This window comes from Bufo gargarizans, chromosome 4 (genome assembly GCF_014858855.1).
Source record: "Bufo gargarizans isolate SCDJY-AF-19 chromosome 4, ASM1485885v1, whole genome shotgun sequence".
In the NCBI taxonomy this organism is placed as follows: Eukaryota; Metazoa; Chordata; class Amphibia; order Anura; family Bufonidae; genus Bufo; species Bufo gargarizans.
This window is the reverse complement of record NC_058083.1, coordinates 461,996,319-462,019,006: the sequence shown is the minus strand read 5'-3', so window position 1 is coordinate 462,019,006 and position 22,688 is coordinate 461,996,319. Positions and strand designations below refer to the sequence as shown.

The following is a 22,688-nucleotide window of genomic DNA, read 5'->3' as shown; positions in this document are numbered from 1 at the left end:
ATTTTTGCAGTGCGGAATGTATCTTGCGACTTACGGACCCATCCAAAACCAGTAAACCAACAATAGATCCTCTTCCACTTGTGTTGACTGCTGCAGAAGGACAATATTTTGTATGTAATTTTCAATGGCATATTACTGCTGAAATGAGAAAGAAAAACAGCCAAACAATCTATAGACTGAGATTAAAAAATATATACCCCTTTCTGATAGAAGTGCCCCTTTAATGTACAGTATGCCATATATCCATGGAAAACTTCATTAAGAGGGGTTTCACACATAGTGGGGCAGATTTACTAATGAAAAGGGACCAGAATACTGGCTCCAATTAAGGCCCCTTTCACACAAGCGAGTTTTCCGCGAGGGTGCAATGCGTGACGTGAATGCATAGCACCCACACTGCATCCTGACCCATTCATTTCAATAGGTCTGTGTACATAAGCTTTTTTTTCGCATCAGTTCTGCGTTGCGTTAAATGCAGCATGTTCTATAATCTGCGTTCTCAGTCCTCTTTCACACGGCCGTGTGCTGGCCGGGTCCGTGCTGCAGACTGGAAATTGCAGTCTGCAATGCACGGGCACCCGCATGCGAAATGCACACGACTGGTGACCTGTGTATTGCGGAACCGCCGTATGCGGCCCGCAAATCGGCCACGGGAGCACTACGGCTGTGTGAAAGAGGCCTAAGTGTCTTAGTCAGTTTTTACTCTGAGCTTGACAAGTGGGAAAGGGGCATGGCTTAAAGGGGTTGTCTCACTTCAGTAAGTGGCATTTATCATGTAGAGAAAGTTAATACAAGGCACTTACTAATGTATTGTGATTGTCCATATTGCCTCCTTTGCTGGCTGGATTCATTTTTCCATCACATTATACACTTCTCTTTTCCATGGTTACAAATCGCCTTGCAATCCATCGGGGTGGCTGTGCTCCTTCCCAAGTTTTAGGCATTTGAGGGTCATTTCAACTTCATTGACAGATATCCCCCTTCCCGACACATGACATACTATTACGTCATAGAAGCCAGTGCGTTCCCGCATCTTGACGTAATAGTACGTCATGGTTAACTCTGCATCGCGCAGTGACCGCATTAAGAAGGCTGCACTAATCGGCAGCCAGCCATCTTAGCTGAGGGCAACAAGGAGTTTTTCCACCCCCCCTGCAGCCCCGGCCCATCGCAGCGCTTGCAATGTATAGTGCTGCAGGGGGGATTGGTTAGAGGTGGGAGGGGCTGATGACATCAGCCCATGTGACCTCCTAGGTCAGGGACTGGGACACCAGACACAGGTGTCCCTTCCCAACGCTGCGATTGCAATGTCAGTGCTATACTACTATTAGCCAATCTGTGGTGCTGCTGGGACGGAGGTGATTGGGGCTGATTACATCAGCCCATGTCCCCTCCGAGGTCAGGGGGGGACATCAGACACAACGCTCCAGCCAATGGCAGCGCTATGCGCTAAAAGAACAGTTGGTTCCTCTCTGCAGGCAGCCATTCTAGCTTGGTGACTGCTTGCAGAGAGGACTTGTTCCCCACTGTGCTGCTGGATGTCGACTGGGACTTGTGGTACCACCACCAATCAGTGCTTTTCACTTTCAGAAGAACAACATCTGGAACAACTGTAGTGATCTTTGGCTCATCTGCAGCAGTTTCAGATCCCCATATTCCCGGTGGACCCAGTCTGTCAATTTTTGTTAGTACTAAGTTAGATTTTTGAACCCAGGTTTAGTGCTTTTTTTTTTGTAAAAAAAAAGAAATCCGTTGAGATATATAAAATAAAAAGACTACACACCCGTTAAAATGTCAGGTTTCTGTGATGTAAAAAAATGAGACAAAGATAAATCATTTCAGGACTTTTTCCACCTTTTTAATGTGACCTATAAACTGTACAACTCAATTGAAAAACAAACTGAAATATCTTAGGTGGAGGGAAGAACAAAAAAAATAATAATAATGTGGTTGCATAAGTGTGCACACCCTCTTATAACTGGGGATGTAGCTGTGTTCAGAATTAAGCAATCACATTCAAAATCATGTTAAATAGGAGTCAGCATACACCTGCCATTATTTAAAGTGCCTCTGATTAACCCCAAATAAAGTTCAGCTGCTCTAGTTGGTCTTTCCTGAAATTTTCTTAGTCGCATCCCACAGCAAGAGCCATGGTCCACAGAGAGCTTCTAAAGCATCAGAGGGATCTCATTGTTAAAATGTATCAGTCCAGAGAAGGGTACAAAAGAATTTCCAAGGCATTAGATGTTCCATGGAACACAGTGAAGACAGTCATCATAATGTGGAGAAAATATGGCACAACAGTGACATTACCAAGAACTGGATGCCCCTCCAAAATTTATGAAGAGACGAGAAGAAAACTGGTCTGGGAGGCTACCAAGAGGCCTACAGCAACATTAAAGGAGCTGCAGGGATATCTGCCAAGTACTGGCTATGTGGTATATGTGACAACACTCTCGAAAGGTTGAACTTTTTGGCCATAATTCCAAAAGATATGTTTGGCGCAAAAACAACACTGCACATCACCAAAAGAACACCATACCCACAGTGAAGCATGGTGGTGGCAGCATCATGCTTTGGGGCTGTTTTTCTTCAGCTGGAACTGGGGCCTTAGTTAACCCCTTATGGACCGGGCTTATTTTCACCTTAAGGACCAGGCCATTTTTTGCAAATCTGACCAGTGTCACTTTATGTGTGAATAACTTTACAACGCTTTTACTTTATCCATTCTGAGAATGTTTTTTCATCACATATTGTACTTCATGACACTGGTAAAATAGAGTTAAAAAAAAATCATTTTTATTTATAAAAAAAAATACCCAATTTACCAAAAATTTTGAAAAATTAGCCAATTTCCAAACTTCTATAATACATAGTAATACCTCCAAGAATAGTTATTATTTACATTCCCCATATGTCTACTTCATGTTTGGATCGTTTTGGGGATGTTACAAGGATAGAAGTTTAGAAGCAAATCTTGAAATTTTTCTGGAATTTTCCAAAACCCACTTTATAAGGACCAGTTCAGTTCTGAAGTCACTTTGTGAGGCTTACATAATAGAAACCACCCAAAAATGACCCCATTTTGGAAACAACGCCCTTCAAGGTATTCAAAACTGATTTTACAAACTTTGTTAACCCTTTAGGTGTTCCACAAGAGTTATTGGCAAATGGAGATGACATGTCAGAATGTAAATTTTTGGGCAAATTTTCCATTTTAATAATTCTTTTTTTCCCGTAACAAAGCAAGGGTTAACAGCCAAACAAAACTCAATATTTATTGCCCTGATTCTGTAGTTTGCAGAAACACCCCATATGTGGTCGTAAACTACTGTACGGGCACACGGTAGGGCGTAGAGGGAAAGGAGCACCGTGTGGTTTTTTTGAAGGCAGATTTTGCTGGACTGGTTTATTTACACCATGTCCCATTTGAAGCCTCCCTGATGAACCCCTAGAGTAGAAACTCCATAAAAGTGACCCCATTTTGGAAACTACGGGATAAGGTGGCAGTTTTTTGGGGACTATTTTTAGGGTACATATGATTTTTGGTTGCTCTATATTACATTTTTGTGAGGCAAGGTTACCAAAAATAGAAATTCAGAAATTTCATCTGCATTTGCCATAAACTGTTGAGGAACACCTAAAGGGTTAATAAAGTTAGTAAAATCAGTTTTGAATACCTTGAGGGGTGTAGTTTCTTAGATGGGGTCACTTTTTTATAGAGTTTCTATTCTAGGGGTGCATCAGGGGTTCTTCAAATGGGACATGGTGCCAAAAAAAAAGGCCATCAAAATCTGCCTTCCAGAAACCATATGGCGTTCCATTCCTTCTGTGCCGTGCCGTTTGGTCATACAGCAGTTGACGACCACATATGGGGTGTTTCTGTAAACTGCAGAATCCGGTAATAAATACAGGTATTTTCCTCACAGCATGTGCTGCTGAGCTGATTTACAGCCAGGTGAGGTCAAATACCGGACCAAACTTCAAGTGCCGGTCCGGGTTTTGGCAGCACCTGGCTGTCCTTGAATAGGCAGGTCTCTGTGTTGGGATCTGGCAGCCTTGTGTCTGGATGAAGGCTTGCTACCTGGTTGGCGCTCCTATGATCAAGGACTCTTTGAGGCAGAATTGCCGCATGGTGTGAATTACCATTACCACCACAAGGTAACTTTTTGCTTGATTATGACAGCTTTTTTTGTCACTTGCCTAAAGTGTAAATAAAACACTGAACGGTTTGATCCAAAGAACTTGTTGTTGCCTCTATACTGCGTCTGCTAATCCTGTCTACCAGAGCGAAACCCCACAATTTATTTATATATATATATTTGTGATCGGGGCTATGTGTAAAAGAACCTACCTCCTCAATTATTCTTAACAGATGCTAACGGTTTGAGTTGTGCCATAACCGTTTCCGTCGAGATTTCACCTGAAAGAGGGCATACCCTGTGGGAGAGTAATGAGAAAGGGCGGGCAGGGAGGGAACGCTGCTGCCGTCCGTGCCCCTGTATGTGAGGTGAGCAGCTGATATAGGGGCAGGGCGCCCCTCCCACAAATTCAGGCCAATAAATCGGCCTTGATACTGGTGATCGGGGCTATGTGTAAAAGAACCTACCTCCTCAATTATTCATAACCGATGCTAACGGTTTGAGTTGTGCCATAACCGTTTCCGTCGAGAGTACACCTGAAAGATGCCAAAAACCCAGCATGAAGTTCAAAACATATTTATTGACACTTTACAACGCCAAAGACTGGAAGGCACATGAAATTTCCCCTACCGGGTTAGGAACATACCGATTAAAACAAGACGAGCGCCACCGGCCCAACTTACGAATAATGCGGGCCGGCTGCAAACATAGTGCCGGAGGCTGTATCTCTTTGAGCTGCACGCACGCAAACAGAAGCGTGCAGCGTTCTCTCTACCAGTGTACATAGTGCATGTTATCAGAGATTAAATAAAACTGCACTGATGCCACTGCAACTCTGCTCCTGAGGACATGTTACTATTTATATAGTAACATAGAAACGCGTCGAGCAGACGCATTAATAGGCAGAGACGGTCCTTTTGCAAGCTAGTGATGGGATAACAGAGATAAAGAGTAGCAGGGTTGTAAGTAGAGCTCAAATATAAAGCTCTCACCCGCAACGTATCTATCCCATCCACTATTGCTCTATACTCACTACTTGTGATACATTGTTGCAGCCTACTGACTAAGCTGCTACTAATGTTATAGCTGGTGCCTTTGATAAACCATAAATAATTCCAGCACACTTAGTGAGCAATTGTTAGTGCATCTGGATAATTATCAGGAGACGCATACAAAGCAGACGATACTGATAATTCCAGTTTTGCACGTTTTGAAAACGTGGATTGAGTGGCTATACCCATACAATTGTGGAGTGAGCCACCTGTCCAGGTTTAGCCTGACGAATTCATTATGTGGCAGATTCGCCACGATTTTTAAAATATTATTAATAAAATTGCTTTTAAGCGTATATTCAGGCAGTTAAACATACACCTGAAAGATGCCAAAAACCCAGCATGAAGTTCAAAACATATTTATTGACACATTACAACGCCAAAGACTGGAAGGCACATGAAATTTCCCCTACCGGGTTAGGAACATACCGATTAAAACAAGACGAGCGCCACCGGCCCAACTTACGAATAATGCGGGCCGGGACTCGATTCTTGGAAGCAGCTGACGCTGCACCTAGCCTAAAAGAATGTCCGGAAACAGTGAGAGGGTCTAAACCTAAATTGACCGCCAAAATACGCACATGGGAGATGAACTGGGAGGTGGACAACGCTGCCCCGAAGGGTAACAGAGGAGTGTTGGTACCGAGGTCGGACAATGCCCCTGACAATTCCTGTAAAACCTGAACTGGACACCATTTTTGCATCGTGCGGAAGAATTAAATCTGAGTAGGGGGACTTGATTGGGATGTCTTAGTCACGGGTAACGACAGGACAAAGCCCTCTGAGCTGGGGATCAACTGCCGACGGGCTAGGAACGGGCTACTAGGTGATGAAGAGGTGAACTCTCCTGGCCTCATGAAGCCGTAAAATGCCAAATAGATGGCAGCTTTGACTACCAAGCTTTGTCGCACCCCGAAAGGACTCAAATCCAACAAGTCGGACATGTCTCTAAACACCGGGCCGGAAATGGGCTGTCTACGGGAGTTTAAACCTGGAGTACTTTTCTGTAAACCTTTCAACGTGGCCTTGACCACATTACTGGAAAATAAAGATATTCTCTCTGGATGGGAGAGTGACAAATGGTGTTGGACCCCTGACAGGTAGGTTCTGACTGCCCATTTAACAGGTGCATGTGCACATGACAGTACCCGATAAAAGACAGTATGTGGTCAATTCGATTGTATCCGGTGTTGTACGCTCTGGTGGTATTGGTCGAGACAGACCTGGAAAACAGCCCATGGGCAGCGGCTAAGTATTTACTTAGTTGAGAATTAGCGAGGCAAGATGAGGAGACAGAGTTCTTGACGTATCGGCTTCAGGGCAGACCTGGGAAAACAGAGAGTAATTATGCTTAGCTAGGGAGTCAACTGCTACCATCTGCGCATCATGTATAATGGAGCCACAGAACAGGAAGTTATGCACTAGCGACAACTGCACCAGACGCCTCAAAATAGACATGGCCAGTTGAGACCTGGATTTGCCACTGCTCAGGACACTGACGGTGGAGGAACTATCGGAGGTGACTATCACGGTACGGCCTGCCCAATGGCTACCCCAGGCACAAGCTGCTGCCACCATGGGATAAAAGTCCCTCGCCTCCGTGGGTTGAAAAACTCCTGTGGCCTCGAACATCTCCACTGGCCATGTCCCGTTCAGCCAATGGGGGGCCAAAAAATGCAGCGAAACCAGTGTTGAACGTGCCGCTGGAAAATATAATAGGGGAGTTCTCTGAGACTGCTGGAACGAGCATAGACACGCCGTTCCAGTGATTCAAAAAGTGGTCCCACATACCTAGATCTGCTTGCGCCTGACTATCCAGGAACACTGGACTTTCCTGACAGGGGGCTTCTGAAAGGAGTGGTAACAACCTAGCCACAAAGGACCTACCTTGAAGAATGACGCGCATCACAAAATTAAGCATGCCTAATAATGATTGTAGCTCCACCTTCGTGGTGACCCTACCAACTGTTAATGTGTGAATGACTTCCTGGACCCTGACCAATTTGTCTACTGGTAACCTGGCGGACATACTCCCGGTGTCCAAAACAATGCCCAGGAAGGTAATGGTGGTAGCAGGACCATCCACCTTTTTGGGGGAAACAGCGATCCCTAACTGCGCGAAACACGCTAAGAGACTTTGGAGATCACCCCGCGAGCCCTGTGGAGACTCGATCAGCAGAAAGTCGTCCAAGTAATGTATGACGTGTTCGCAAGCGAACTTGTTCTCGAGGATCCAATGCAACGCTTTTGCCAGCTGATTGAAAATCCAAGGGCTGCTACGGGATCCAAAAGTCAATTTCGTTGCAAAATAATAAGACGTATTCCACTTTATCCAATTCCATCACCAAAGCTCTGGCCTCATCGGAATTAATTTAAAGGCGTCCGAAATGTCCGCTTTGGACAGAACCACCCCGGGAGCTGTTGCTAGAATAAGCGCAATTGCCTAATCGATAGAGGCGTATACCATGCTGACCTCCTCAGCTGGTATAAGTGAATTCAGACTAGGTGCATGTGTACCGTGAGGTGCAGACAGATCGAATATCAGTCTCTCTTTTTTACTAAATTTACCCGTGACCACCCCTATAGGACTGACCGTCCACCGTTCGAATGGGGATGTTGAAAAAGGCCTGATAATGTAACCCTTGTCTAACTCCAGCTGTAACAGTCTATCTATGGACCCAGGGTTATGCAATGCGGACTGCAAGTTTCTACACTCATAGGTGTCATCCGGCAAAGCCACGAGGCCTGTGTGGAAACCATCAGTAAAACCAGATGCAAGAAAATCGCAAAAACAAGCATCCTCGTACCCCTGCAAGTAAAATTGCAGGAGATCCACATTCACGACGCTCATGCAATGTTTATCCGTCTTTAATGAGCAAGCAACCGGGTGAGCCCGGAAACAGTTGACACAAATGTGCAACAGACGGCATTGACTATAATTGCAAGCAGAAAAATTATAGTTGTTGCAGATTTGTGACCTGCCCAGGTATTTGATAGGACGGACGAGTTTGTCTACAGTTGAATTCTGCTGGATAACAACCGATGGACCTGGGACGGGAGCAGAAGGATTGGACCTCGGGGTATTTGCAGCATTGTGACACCATTCGCCTGTGTGGTAGATAGACTGGCATGAGGAACATGCGGGGGCTTTCAGCCCTGCGAAGTGTCTACAGAAAATCTCTGTATCAATATTCGCCCAGTTGGTAGTAAACTGAAACTGGCTGAGCGCCGCTGCTGCTTTTGCGGAAAATGAGCAATGATAATCATAAAACCCAAACCCACCGTATTTATACCCCAGCTCCGTGACCCTAAACAAGTACAGGTCCAATTCTTCCCTCCTATCAGGTCGTACTGAACAAATTATATCTCGGTACAGACTGAAAGCAAGTACAAATTCTGGTATTGTCAATTTTCTACTCAGCCTGAGATTTGCGACCTTTCAGTACGACAGAGACATCCCCACAAGCGATGACCCTATTGTCCGATAGGTCACGAGTGGCACTTAACAGGGAGGCTAGGTTCACGTCTCTCCCATCGAGGATGTCTTTTTTTTATATTGGCCGGGATGAAATGGGCTGGAGTGACATTGGGCACTGTAGCAAAGTTACCTGAAGTACTAGCAACTGGTGCAGCTGCGACCGGTAACTGTGTGGCTGGTTGACTCCACTGACTCCAACCTAGACTGTACATTAGACACAGAAGATGTCAGACTATTGAACAGTAGCCATGGAGACCACTTGCTGACCAGGTTCTGCACGGGTGGACACCAGTAACCGATACAACTCAGCCTTCTGGGCAGCGGCCGGGAAGGAATGCCTCTTTGTTAATTCGGACCTAAGTCTGGGCACAGTCCAATTGCGTAGCGAAGGAATACTCCCGAATTCCGTTACCCTGGAACCAAAATCTTCACTAGAAGCATCCACGACATCAGACGTGAGACATGACCAGACTGTTGAGACAAGCAAAATTGACGGAACGTCACCATGACAGACTAACGACCTGCTGACTAACACCCGTGAAACTACGCCACCACTGTCACTGCAGAAACCGTCATGCAAGAAAGGAGCAAGCGACCCTGGTGACAACCTGACAGCTGAGGGATAACAAATGGAGATAAGGTGTTTGCAGGAGGGCAGAGAAACGTGTAAAGTCTTGGAGAAGAGGACCTTACCAGAAGAACGGGACACAATGCCAGTATAAGACGGACTCTGTAACAACCGCGGAATGGACCACACAGAGTAATCCGATTTTTTGAAAATGACAACTGATGCTGCCTGAGTCTGTGTGACTCTTACGCTGAGTAACTAGTACCAAGTGTCTGAGATTTAAAAAAGACCTGCCCACAGTGCAGATAACCTTAGGCGCGGACGCAACAAGCCACCCATAAGTAACCTACATAGCTATCGGACATACCGAGCATCACCGTGGGGTGCATCCGATGTCCACGGAATAGCTAAGAAAAGGGCCCACGCAAAATGGCGGATACCTGTGTCCACAAGATACTGCTAAACTGTAACAAGTGCGTCTAACAACGCCCATGTAATCCATGACAACGGAATAAAATGATGTTAAGCAATGTGATGTATCTGATGTGCACATTTATTCACATATCATGGTGCTGAGAGTGTTCTCCACCACATCTACCTAACTTAAACAACTGTATGGCATTATAACCCTACCTAGCTAATAGCACGGCGGCCCGTGCTAGACTTTGCCCCCCAGATAAAAGTAAGCCAGCTTACCCCCTATATGCCTCCCCCAACAGCAAAGAATTAGAGCCTTATGCGAAAAAGAAACATGCGAACGAAGTCGCGCTGACTCCTGCTACCTGCGTGCAAGTCACGCGGGAGCGGAGTGTGCTGCCAGACTGCCGTTCCGGTGTGGGGATGTCCCTTTCATACCTTAAAGGGACCGACCCCACCGACCGGACTATAGTAGCGATGCTGCGGTGAGAGGCAGCCGTGACTTACCCGCCGCACGAGGAGGACAGGACGCAGACCTGCAGAGGTGAGGAGGAACAGCTAATCGGAAGTGACAAACTGCTCTTCCTTAGACGCTGATACTGCCGGCTGGACACAGGAACGCTGCTGCCGTCCGTGCCCCTGTATGTGAGGTGAGCAGCTGATATAGGGGCAGGGCGCCCCTCCCACAAATTCAGGCCAATAAAACGGCCTTGATACATATATATTATTTTTTTATTTTTTTTTCAGAGAAAAAAAATAATAAAATATATATATACATATAAAGTACAGACCAAAAGTTTGGACACACCTTCTCATTCAAAGAGTTTTCTTTATTTCATGACTATGAAAATTGTAGATTCACACTGAAGGCATCAAAACTATGAATTAACACATGTGGAATTATATACATAACAAAAAAGTGTGAAACAACTGAAAATATGTCATATTCTAGGTTCTTCAAAGTAGCCACCTTTTGCTTTGATTACTGCTTTGCACACTCTTGGCATTCCCTTGATGAGCTTCAAGAGGTAGTCACCTGAAATGGTCTTCCAACAGTCTTGAAGGAGTTCCCAGAGATGCTTAGCACTTGTTGGCCCTTTTGCCTTCACTCTGCGGTCCAGCTCACCCCAAACCATCTCGATTGGGTTCAGGTCCGGTGACTGTGGAGGCCAGGTCATGGTCAAATAGCCCTTACACAGCCTGGAGGTGTGTTTGGGGTCATTGTCCTGTTGAAAAATAAATGATGGTCCAACTAAATGCAAACCGGATGGAATAGCATGTCGCTGCAAGATGCTGTGGTAGCCATGCTGGTTCAGTATGCCTTCAATTTTGAATAAATGTAGTAGTAGTAGTAGGCTGTAGTTTCTAAAATGGGGTGATTTATGGGTGTTTCTTATATGTAAGCCCAAGAAAGTGACTTCATAACTGAACTGGTCCTGAAAAAATTGGGTTTTGGAAATGTTCTTTAAAAATTAAGATTTGCTTCTAAACTTCTAAGCCGTCTAACGTCCCAAAAAAATAAAATGTCATTTTCAAAATGATCCAAACATGAAGTAGACATATGAGGAATGTAAAGTAATAATTATTTTTGGAAGTATTACTATCTATTATAAAAGTAGAGAAATTAAAATTTGCGAATTTTTCAACATTTTTGGTAAATTTGGTATTTTTTTTTTATAAATAAAAATGAAATTTTTTGACTCATTTTTACCACTGTCGTGAAGTACAATATGTGACAAGAAAAAAATCTCAGAATGGCCTGTATAAGTAAAAGCGTTTTAAAGTTACCACATAAAATGACACGTCCGATTTGCAAAAAATGGCCTGGGCAGGAAGGTGAAAACTGGCCCGGGGTAGAAGGGTTTAAGCTGCTGTAAGGCCTTTGGGGTAAGTTTGGTCAGGTTGGCTGTAGAATGGAAAGCATCAGTGAGTGCGCGGAGTTAAGGCTGGCGATGCCTGTATAGAGCTTGGTAGAAGTTAGTGAAGGTATCATATATACGGTTAGGGTTACTCGTGACCTGACCTTCTTGAGTTTGAATCCTAAGGATTTGATTGATGCGTTGCTGAGATTTGAGCCTTCTAGCCAGAAGCTTGTCAGATTTGTTGGCCCACTTATAGTATTTCACATTGGTCCAGCGTAGGGTTTTCTCTGTCCTATGAGATAGGATAGTGTCTAATTGCAATTTAGTGGCTTTAATGGCTTGATGTAGGTACAAGGATAGGTGTTGTTGTTAAGCATTAACTAGCCTGACTAATTTAGATTCTAGGGAAGTCTGAGCCTGGTCCCTGTCTTTCTTCCTCTTTGACACTATTGCTATTAATTTGCCTCTGATGAAAGCTTTATGGGAAACCCATACCCATTGAGGGGAGGTGTCTGTGGTGGTATTTTCACTGAGGAAGTGAGGCAGATCAGTGGCAATCTGGGTCTGGACTGTAGGATGAGTGAGTAAGGCCTCATTTAGGCGCCAGGAGGAAGGAACTGACCTTTTGGGTGTAATGTCAAAAACAGGAAAAACAATATCATGGTTGGACCATGCTGAGACAATGTCTGCTATACAAAAGAAGTGGGAGTGCATTAGCTGAGGATAGAATCATATCAATGCGGGTGTTAGAGTGGTGCGCAGAGGAGTAGAATGTATAACCCCTGGCTGGTCCATTATGCTCTCTCCAGGTATCTGCTAATGAGAGTTGATGCATAGTGTCATTGATCTGTTTTTGTTCACAAGTGTGCTGTGAACCTGACGTGTGGGACCTGTCAAGGGTAGTTTTTAGTACAAAGTTGAAGTCTCAACACCAGATTAGGTAATGGTATTCTAAGGGTTCAATTGCTTCAGCTAAGGTCTTGAAAAAGTGAATGGGGTGTTCATTAAGGGCATAAGAGTTTACAATGCAGATGGATGTATCCTGAAGGGTGCCTACTAGAATCAAATACCTGCCCTCTGGGTTCGTAATGGTCAGCTGTACCTGAAAAGGGAAATTATTCCTGAAGAGAGTAACCACTCCCCTTGTTTTGGATGTGTGGGAAGCATTAAAGAAAGTGCAATATTGGGGACGGACATATGTGGGGGAAGAGTTGGTGGAAAAATGTGACTTCTGCAGACATACAATGTCGGGGGAGTGTTTAAGTCTATAAATGCTTTTTTTGCATTTAGGGGGGTGAGTTAAGACCCCTGACATTATGTGAAATTATACGACACATAGATAAAAGTTGGGTTTGCGCAGGAAGAGATCAGTCACAGGCTGGTCACGGGCCTCTGGGTAATGGAGTTTCAGTACAATGTCCCTAGGAGAATCCGGATTCTTTGGGGTGCCCAGAGCCCTGTGAATCCTATCAATTCGGAACAGGGAGTCGTCTTGTTGAAGCAGCAGGGCCTTGAAGAGATCTATGGCTGTTTGGTGTAATGAGGTATGGTCTTTGGGGATTCCCCGAATGTGGAGGTTCGCTCTCCTGGAGCCATTCTCGAAGTCCTCAATCTTTAGCTCCAAAGCCTCTAATTGTACTACCTAGGTATCAGTGTCTCATCTATCAACTGCTTTGGCGTCCAGCATACTTTTGGCCCTTGCCTCCACATCTGCGACCCGTTGGCCCAGGTCAGCCACCGCCTGGGCTAGCTCGTCTCAGAACAGTTGTCTGATGTTCTGGTAGAGATCCCTCAGTGGAGAACTAGTAGGCGAGGAAGGAGCTGGTGGTGGGGAGCATGGCACTCCATGATTAGAGTCCTTGTTGTTAGCAGGAGTAGGCGGGTCCGCCATTTTGGAGGCCACTTGCGAGGCAAGGGTAGCCGGAATGGATTGAGATAAAGGCTGGGAAGCCAGCGTGGCGCCCGATTTCTTGGACTTAGTCATAGTCCCAGGTGGATACGTGTTCTGGTCAGTGCTTGGGGAGCTGCAAAGCAGCGCTAAATCATCCCTTTAGCAGTGGCGGGCACTGAGCTCACACAGCGCACATCCGCCCCCATGAACTGCGCGCATGCGCCCCCCATGTTTGCGACTTTTTCAATCATTTCAGTTGACAAATTTGAAGTGAAACTATTAACATAGCTAACCGCACACCTACCTTTGCGCTCACTTTTGAAAACTGGAGCGAGAAAATGGCTTTGAACAGTCGAACGTTGTGTGTTTGTGACTTTTTTTAAACTCAACAAAAAAACAAAAAGTTACAAGTGCCTCTTTTTACGCTGCCCTTGTCACTTTTCCAAAAGGAGGCGTGTTAAGGGCAGGGGTGGCCAACAACCAAGACAAAGTCATCTTCATTTACACAATTTTTCTGGTACAAATGAAGCCAGAAATCGTTGGCAGCTCTGGGCTGTTATAGATGTCTGTTTAGGCTCACAGAATCTCACCAGAAATTAGACACATTCTCCAGTGACTTCGGGAATATCAAGATTGGTGCAGAAAGCACCAGTTTTGATAATTCTGCCCCATAGTTTCCATCTTTACCAGAACGTCCAGGATGCTCCCATAAAAAGGGGAGATTTACCAGACTCCTGGAAGAGGTGGCACATCTCTCACAGCTCATAGAAGGCAATTGTCTATGAGCTCTAACTGTGTGTGGTGCTGGGATGCTGCTCTGAAGGGGCGTGACATATCACAAAAAAAGGCTTGATGCATCATGAAAAACGATTGAGAAAGGGTGGGGCATAGGAAAGAAGGTAAATCGAAGTGGTTTCGCACTCTTCGATCTCCTGCTTTCCAACTACTAAAAGTTAGCAAATATAAGAAACTAGATCTATGACAAAACGTATGGAGGGCAAAAAATGGACAGATGGACCTTTCATGGACATCTTCTCTGAGGAACATTGACCATTTTTCTTTCAAGGACCTCCAATGGACACAGATATGGAAATAGGTTTTCTTGGCATAAGCAGTATTGATATCATTCTGTGCAGCCCCCAACCATCTGGTGACAGACATGTATGTCTATGTCTTGTGGCTGTTCTCATACATTTTTCATGTATTTTCCCATTAGATGGGAATCCTGGAGATGTAACCAGACATTTTATATTATATACTGTATGTACAATACGCCATAAATACAGTATTTCAGTTGGTAATGCCCCTTTAATTTTCGGCTCTTGGGATCCCTTCAGTCTGAAAATGTAGCCCCCAAACAGAAAAGGTTGTGCACCCCTGGTCTAAGGTAACATAGAATTGTAAAGCAGGTCTTTCTCCCTAACTGGACCCTACTAGCGATCTAGGGTGTCTGTGTTGTTCCTCATGGCGTGCAACATTTTGGCCCCTCCCTTTGACCACATTTAATAAGAAAAAAAAATAGTCACATCTTAAACTGCGTTGCCGACTGTTGGTACCTTTCTGGACAGTTTGTAAATAGGTGACTTTTTTAAAGTGTCCAGAAAAAAAATATTTGATTTTTTTTATTTTTTATTTTTTTATTTTTTTTCAATTTTTATCTTCAGGAACTTCACAGGTTATTGTGCTTGTAACTTTCATAATTTCTCATTTACAGTAATTGCTGCTCATCAGTATCTGACCTATAGACATTTATTACTGATCATCCTTATGTCTGTGAAGGTTCTAATTTATCCAGGTCATGGTATATCTGTAAAGAATAAATCAAGGCAACTGGACTTACTGTAGATTTCTTGAAAACGTTTCACTCGTTCTTCCAACGAGCTTTCTTAATTCTGAATTCAGAAAGCTCGTTGGAAGAACGAGTGAAACATTTCCAAGAAATCTACAGTAAGTCCAGTTGCCTTGATTTATTCTTTACAGATTGATCATCCTTATGATTTATTTTGGTTTTCCCAAAAAATATTGTCTGTCCATGATTTTTAGCTAATCAGTCTAAAAAAAATTCAGGCTAGCAACTCTAGTCTAAAATGTAAAATAGATGTTTAAGAGGACCTTTCACAGGTTTGTTTGTTTTTAACTGAGTACCTTTACATGGAGAGTACCCTCTGCTGATGCTGCCGAACTTTTTCTCTTTTAGATAGACCCCTCGTCTGCCCTGCTGTGATCCCCCAAAGTATTTGCTCCCAATATGTTAATGCCGAACATTTGGTACAGAGAGGAGGAGACGGCCTCGTTTCTCAGTGGACATTTCCTTCTCCCTGGCTGTGGCGCGGTCCAATTACAGCAGACCACGTCACTGCCATTGAAAAAAAAAACTGCTCACCTTCTCCGATTGGACCACGTCAGGCAGAAGGAGACACCCACTGAGAAATGCGGCCATCATCTTCCCTTTACCAATGCTCGGCATTAACATATTGGGCACCAAAACTTTGGGGGATCACAGACGAGGGGTCTTTCAAAAAAAGAAAAATAATGGCAGCATCAGTGGAGGGTATGTAAAGGTATTCAGTAAAAAAATAAATAAAAAATAACTGTGGAAGGTCCTCTTTAAATGCAGTGTCTATGAATAGTCCTATGGAGCTTTGGGGCCTGATCGTCCCATGAAATTGGGGGAAAATGCTGAGGAGAGAGTTTAGATTGTCACCTGAACTACTTTTAAGGAACATTTGTATTCTGGAAACAATTTAGCTGGAATTAGGCGAAATTATGTTATTTTGTTTGTACTTGTAAACAGCAACCCAGTTTATTCTGTTATTTATGGGATCTGTAAATGTATGCAGTTACTTTATATTTTATGTGAACTGCCTCCAGACCAGAGGAACTCTTTAACTGTGTCATGTGTCAACGATACCCTCCCAGTGCTTGCAGTTCCTAATATTACCCCCTGCCTGATGAATCTAGGCCAAAGCCACTCAAGTATTTTATAAAATCCAACTTGACACAAGCATTAAAACATCATATGATGTCTATGGGACTTTTTTCATAGAAACTATGAAATGAAGAACCTGACACTTTGAAAGTACTTGAGCTGTTTTGTATGAATTGGTATACTCCAGAAATCATAGTCATAGGCTTCTTATATTGTCATGTGCATCGTCTAAACAGCACAACCAAGAGTTAAGGTGATTCAAAAATTTAGAACTAATGCAGTCAGCAAAACATTTGCATAGAAGGAACATAGGGTCCTATTAGATAGGCCAATACCAGGCCAAAAATGAGTGATGATATACAAGTTGATGGGTACTCATTTAGAGGGCCTTTTGCACAAGAAGATGCAAAGTGAAAGAGGGATGAATGATCATTCTTACGATCTTTCACCCCTGTCCCTTTGCATGTTGTTGTTAGGACAACCCCCGTTTACATGGGGCCATGTACTGCCGACAAAAAAAAAAAAAACATTGCGCGGGTTCATACCATGTCTTTATATTGCAGTGTAATAACAAGTTTTACTTGGACACCTGATTGTACAGCTTGATGCCGTGCTGATTTTGGGATGTATGGAACATCCTGCTGTGGCCAGCAATGGGCTTCCATCGGTTCTTCATCAGCCTTCCATGTAGTAAATCTCATAACGTTACAGTGGTAAACAGGACACACCAAGGGACAACATCACCAGAGCACAGGAAGTGCAGAATTTAGAATTTTAAGTTCAGGTACCCTGTTAATGCATTATAACAGCCCCTTTTACAGAAATCTTTGTAGTCTCCCTTGCTGAATGTTTCTAGCTCAGAAATATTTCCTGGTCATCCTCCATGCATAGCTTGGTTAAAACCTAGCAACAGACCTTCAATAGCATTGGGAGTGTGAAGGACTTTCCAAAGTAAATTATTTGTTATATACAACCTTTTTTCAGTTTCTTCAATGACAATGGAATATTGGTTTATTGAATTTGATGGTATTTGGTAGAATACATTCTCCTCTGAATCTGCTGCCACACAACCCCACAACATAACAGTATCACTATGTTTCTTTCAGTCATAACTTTGGTGGCCATAGCCAAAGCCATGGCTGAATCTTTGGTTTCATTGGTCTGCTTCTGATTTAATCTAAGGGTTGTGTAGCATAATCAAGATGTTGACTAAAAAGCAGATGTGCTATTCCCAACTCCTGACTATTCCGACAGTAAAGAAGTAGACTATTTATTTTTGACAACACATACATATGACTGGTAGACAGCTTCATGACCCACTCTGATGTTACATATACAGTGAGAAGATAACCTTACCAGTCTTTACACCTCACTGTGTCAACTGGGGCATGCTAACCCCATACTGCTAGATCGAGCCTGTCTGCCATCCCTCAATCCCCAGGCAAACTCCACTCGCTGCTGACCTTCATGGCTTTGTTTCCCTTCTAGCAAGGTTACCCAACCGTACAGCTTGTGGCTTGCTCACTTTAACCGACCAAACCAATATAACCTTCTTAGAGTGCATAGTTGTTATCTGCCTTACAAGACAAAACATTTTTCCCACTGATTTTTGACACTAACTCTTTCCTTGTTCCACAAGATCTAGAGTCCCAGTATTTCCCCTGAGTTCCCATTATATCTCCCTAAGCTCCAGCTCCTCTACCTAGCCACCAAATCGCTACTTGCTACTTTTTCTAATGGGGGCACACCTGTCTGCAGGTGTGCCCTGCCACGACATACCTTTTCCAGACTTTAGAACTACGTGGCATTCCTAATGGCTCATCACTTGGATCCCCCCAAGTTTGTTTGCTCTTGTTGTGAACAGATTGCAGATATTCTTTTTTTCTGGTGACTTTTTGTATGCACTTCATGTTTATAACAATACTATACAGTCAGGGGTGGTTTGTTAACTTAAAGTGGCCCTAAAAAAACTAAAAGTGGCCCCATGTTGTAGGCAGGTCCAAATTGAAAGAAGGCAGGGCCAATATAAGTAGGCACAAAATACCACCCCAGCAGAGCCAAGTTCCTCAGTGCAACACAATAGACTGTCCCAGCAATCTAAAAAAACACGGGGTAGCACAAAATAACTCCTCAGAAGCTGCCCCTCTGTGGTGGCCAGTGGCAGCTGCCACATTCTCTTCTCCTACTGCAGGATGGCAATACAGTTGAATTTGGGAATCAAGGAGCACCTATGGTACCAGGTACATAACTACCTGAAACACCTAGTAACTCTGAGAGCAACTTACTTATCTGGCTGGCAGCCATGTGGAGGGCTCAGGCTGTCCTCCTGATCATCGGCCCACCAGGAGTTTTCCCTGTAGAGTCACTATAGCCAATCCGTACCTGTATACAGTGGACCCCAAATGTTCCTGAAGTTCTTTGCATACCTGACCAATCTATGCTTGGTGACGTTTTTCGTGGTTTTCCAAGTACTGTCTTCAACTGTTTCTCTAAACCTGGAAAATCCAAGCAGGAAGAGTTTAGGCATCTTTTGTTCTGCTTTGTGTAAGTCAATTATCTTTATTTTTAGATCCTCATCATCTGCTTAGAAGAGCTTACAGTTGAGGAAAGGTTCTGAATTTGTCTATAAATGAAGGTATATGAAGATATAAAAGCAATGTATAGGAGTAATTGTAGCTCAGTAATAATGTTTTGAGATGGCATTGCTTATAGAAGAATGACCATATCATGTATGGTGTGAAAGGAGTCTGTTCATAAAAGCATGTTTCACATACCAGACGTGCCAATGGATATTCAAGAATTTCTAGTTGTTTGATTAGGACTCCTATCATTTCCAGACAGTCCTGGATGTCAGGATTGGGTTGGACACTAACAAAACTTTGTCCTAAAGCAGCTGACGGTGGCTGGAATGTAACAATGATCCCGCTACCACTTCCAGTAATGCAGTGGACAGGGCCGCTTGAATCATTGTGCTGCCGTGTGCAGTTTTACTGGAATCTCTGCAAGCAGTGAGCTGACTGCTCAGTTTAACCCACGGAGTGACCATCAGTAAGCTCATTCCTCTTTGAGTAATCTCATAGTGCTCCAGAAATACTCTCAATCAAAAATTACTTGCTTAGACAACCAGTGAAGGAAGGCACAGGATGATTTACCTGAGTGGTAAGTTTAAGTCCTTTATTTCATTAACTTTCCTTTTCAAAAATTAGGTTCTGACTAACTTAGTTGTAGATTTTGTGTTGCAATGTGTGGTATGGCCGCTGCCGATGATGTCATCAGGTATCATCTTTTACTATAGACCTAGTCATGGAAGCCAGTAGACAGGGGCAATTTATTAAAAGTAGCAAAATAGGGTTTTCGTGACTTGTCTTGACTTGCTCAAATTTTTTTTCAACTTTTTGCATGTTTACACCACTTGCTCCAGTTTTGTAAAGTAGGTGGAAAAGTGGTTGTGGTTTTCTATGTTAATGAGTTTCACACCAGATGTATGACTGAGACTTTTTTTTACCAAAAATCCCAAAGCCACTCTAGTAGGGGGATGGTGCAGAAAACAGGAGTAAGGTTTATAGACAAGAGTGTTGGATTTAAAGATGAGACGAATTTAACAAACAACGTGCCCTGTTTAATAACTTTGGCACAAACTGCACCAATGCAGACTCAAGGAAAACTGACTTAAAATATTCTCCTCATGATGAATTCCCCCCCATTGTGTAGAAAAAAAACAGTACACACATGAATTTAGATGACTTGGTATAACCATCAGGGAATACTGTGCTGTTTTTAACTGCATTTCCAAGATTCTTTCACATCGGGCTACATTACACCAATTTGCTCTTAAATTCTCAGGAACTAAGAATTTTACATTGTTTTTATGTTTGTCTATGTTAGCTATAATTGAAAAAATGTATACCTGTGGTTTAGAAATGATATAAATGTCAGTACCGTAACAGTGCTTAGATTCAGAGGTGTACGCAGGATCTCATAAAACCCCATAACAAACGTTAGTATGGGCCCCCCTGCCCAACTCTGTTTCCCAGTACGCGTGCGACGGTCACTCCTGCCACAGATTTCTGACTAGTTTACTTTTTTTTTATTTTTTATTAAGTGTCTCATCCATGCGTTACAGAGTAACCTATTAATCTGAATGACCGGTGTAAAATGCTACATTTGTAGCTAGACATGAGTCAGTAGATTGAAACCTATAAATTTTATCATGTGGATCCAGAGGAAGGCAAAACTCACTGTGAGTCAGAAGCCAATTCCAACTCCAAATATAGCAATGAGACTAAATATTTCAATATGATCCCAACCACAGTGGGTCTTTAGAACAATTTGAGATGGTTTGCTCTTCAGTAATTGCAGAAATTAGACTTATTGTTTGGAACAAGTGATGCCACAGATTTCTCTTAATTACAGATTAGTCCATTAGAACAAGACATTTTTTAAACATAAATTCCGTACAATAAATTAGACAGTAGAAATAATAGATCAGCAGAGGAAAGAAATTGGCCTCCTCTCTGAGGGGCTCTGAAAATGAACTCTTGGAGAGTCTGAATTCTGTTTTCCCTAAGGTTTTCCTCAACCCCAGGAATTTTAGTCACAACTGTGAAGGAGGCTTGGGTTGCTGCGTCCTTTGTCTTTACACAATTTCAAGTATCTTGTGGTTAGACTGTCACTAAACAGAGCAGAGAGCTGTCAGTCTTACCAGTATTATGTGCATGCAGTGGGACGGCAGAACAGGAAGTCTGTAAGGCACGACTTCAGCCAATAGCTGCAGAGCAGGAAGTGATGTCAGAGAAGACAGCGTCGTTTTGGTAACTTCTGTACAGCCAAACAACATATTGCCATTTGAGACCAACTCCTATCTCAAGAAAAGGGACTTGCAGTGAATGGAGAGCACGCTGCACATCCCACGTTGTCCTCTCCATTCACTGTTATGAGACTTGAATGAGTAAGTGTGGCCACACCCCCATTCCCAAAAAAGCTGAGCCAGCACTCATAAATTTTCGGACGTCCAATAGAGGTGAATGGAGGGTGGCTACACATATGTGGCATGCTCTCCATTCACTTCAGGGCACCATTCTTGAGATAGGAGCAGGTTCAAGAGGTAGGATCTGCACTTACCGGGCATATATGGCATATCTTATCGCTAAGCCATACATGTCCAGATGCGAATACCTCTTTAATGATCCCTAATCTATAGGGCATAATGGAGACATTAGAGGGGTTGTGTGAGATAATGAAAAATCTACGGCTGAAGACAGTAATTGGTTTCGGTGGTCACATGCCATATCCAGCACATCACCGATGCTGTGATGTGCACTGTGACATACAGCTACGTGGAAGGTCACCGCTGCAGGCAATCTCTGTCTTTAGCTGTAGACCACTGCCAACACTGATAGGTTACACCATTTTAGGGTTTGTCTGAGATATATAGCTAATGAACATCTTCAAATGTCAGCTCTTTGGGCCCTCAAGTGAAAATGTTAACCTGTGTCTATGAAAAGGTGTTTAGGAGGTCACTAAATACTGAGACGCAGATTTACAACGGTACATCAGAATATGTGTAAGGAGTGCCCATGTGCGTTTCCTAAAAGTGGGCCTATAAAATATACATGATGGATATACAATATTGGCCAGAAAATAAATATTTTATGGAGCGAGTAAAGAAAAGCTCAAAGTAGAAATTCTGCAGTGGTGGATTTTTTATGACGAGGAACATCACTGCATTGAATGAAATAAATGATTCATTATATTTTACCTCCTTTGGGGAAGGAATATAGTTGCTCACTATGATTGCACTCTGCTGGTTGGACCTTAGTAAATCGTAAGAGTGACTATATTGTCTATTATGTGTTTTGCTTCTTTCTTTCGATGATTTTAGTATTATGAGGCAAATATGCGCCCAGCCTTTGGCCTTCACAGAATATATTCATATTTTACAGACACTGCTTTTTATATACCGTAGTATTAGTTTAATGCTGGTCTTCCACAGTCAGGTTTTTTGATGCACTTTTTGAAGCTAAAGCCAGGAGTGGATTCAAAAAAGGAAAAGACTCAGTTTCTTACCAGCATTAACCACTTGAGGACCCTGCCATTTTTTACCTTAAGGACCAGGCCATTTTTAGCAAATCTGTCATTTGTGTCACTTTATGTGGTAATAACTTTATGTGGTAAAATGCTTATCCAGGCCATTCTGAGATTTTTTTAATCGTCACATATTGTACTTCATGACAGTGGTAAAATTGAGTCAAAATATTTCATTTTTATTTATAAAAAAAAACTAATTTGCAAAAAAAAATGTAAAAATTAGCAAATTTCCAAATTTCAATTTCTCTACTTTTATAATAGA

General features: G+C 43.1%; 1 protein-coding gene across 2 annotated transcripts in view; it reads left to right on the top strand.

Moving 5' to 3' along the window:
- Nucleotides 1-22,688, top strand: part of PAK5 (p21 (RAC1) activated kinase 5) — a 194,472-nt gene that overhangs the window by 40,674 nt on the left and 131,110 nt on the right. The window contains exon 1 of one of the 2 annotated variants that reach the window (XM_044289883.1): nucleotides 19,318-19,498. The exons of the other annotated variant lie outside the window; for it this stretch is intronic. Within the exon in view, the coding sequence (XP_044145818.1) occupies nucleotides 19,483-19,498 (16 nt within the window). The 5' untranslated portion in view covers nucleotides 19,318-19,482. Of the gene's footprint in view, nucleotides 1-19,317; nucleotides 19,499-22,688 lie in introns of those variants that run through there. 2 annotated transcript variants of the gene reach the window in all.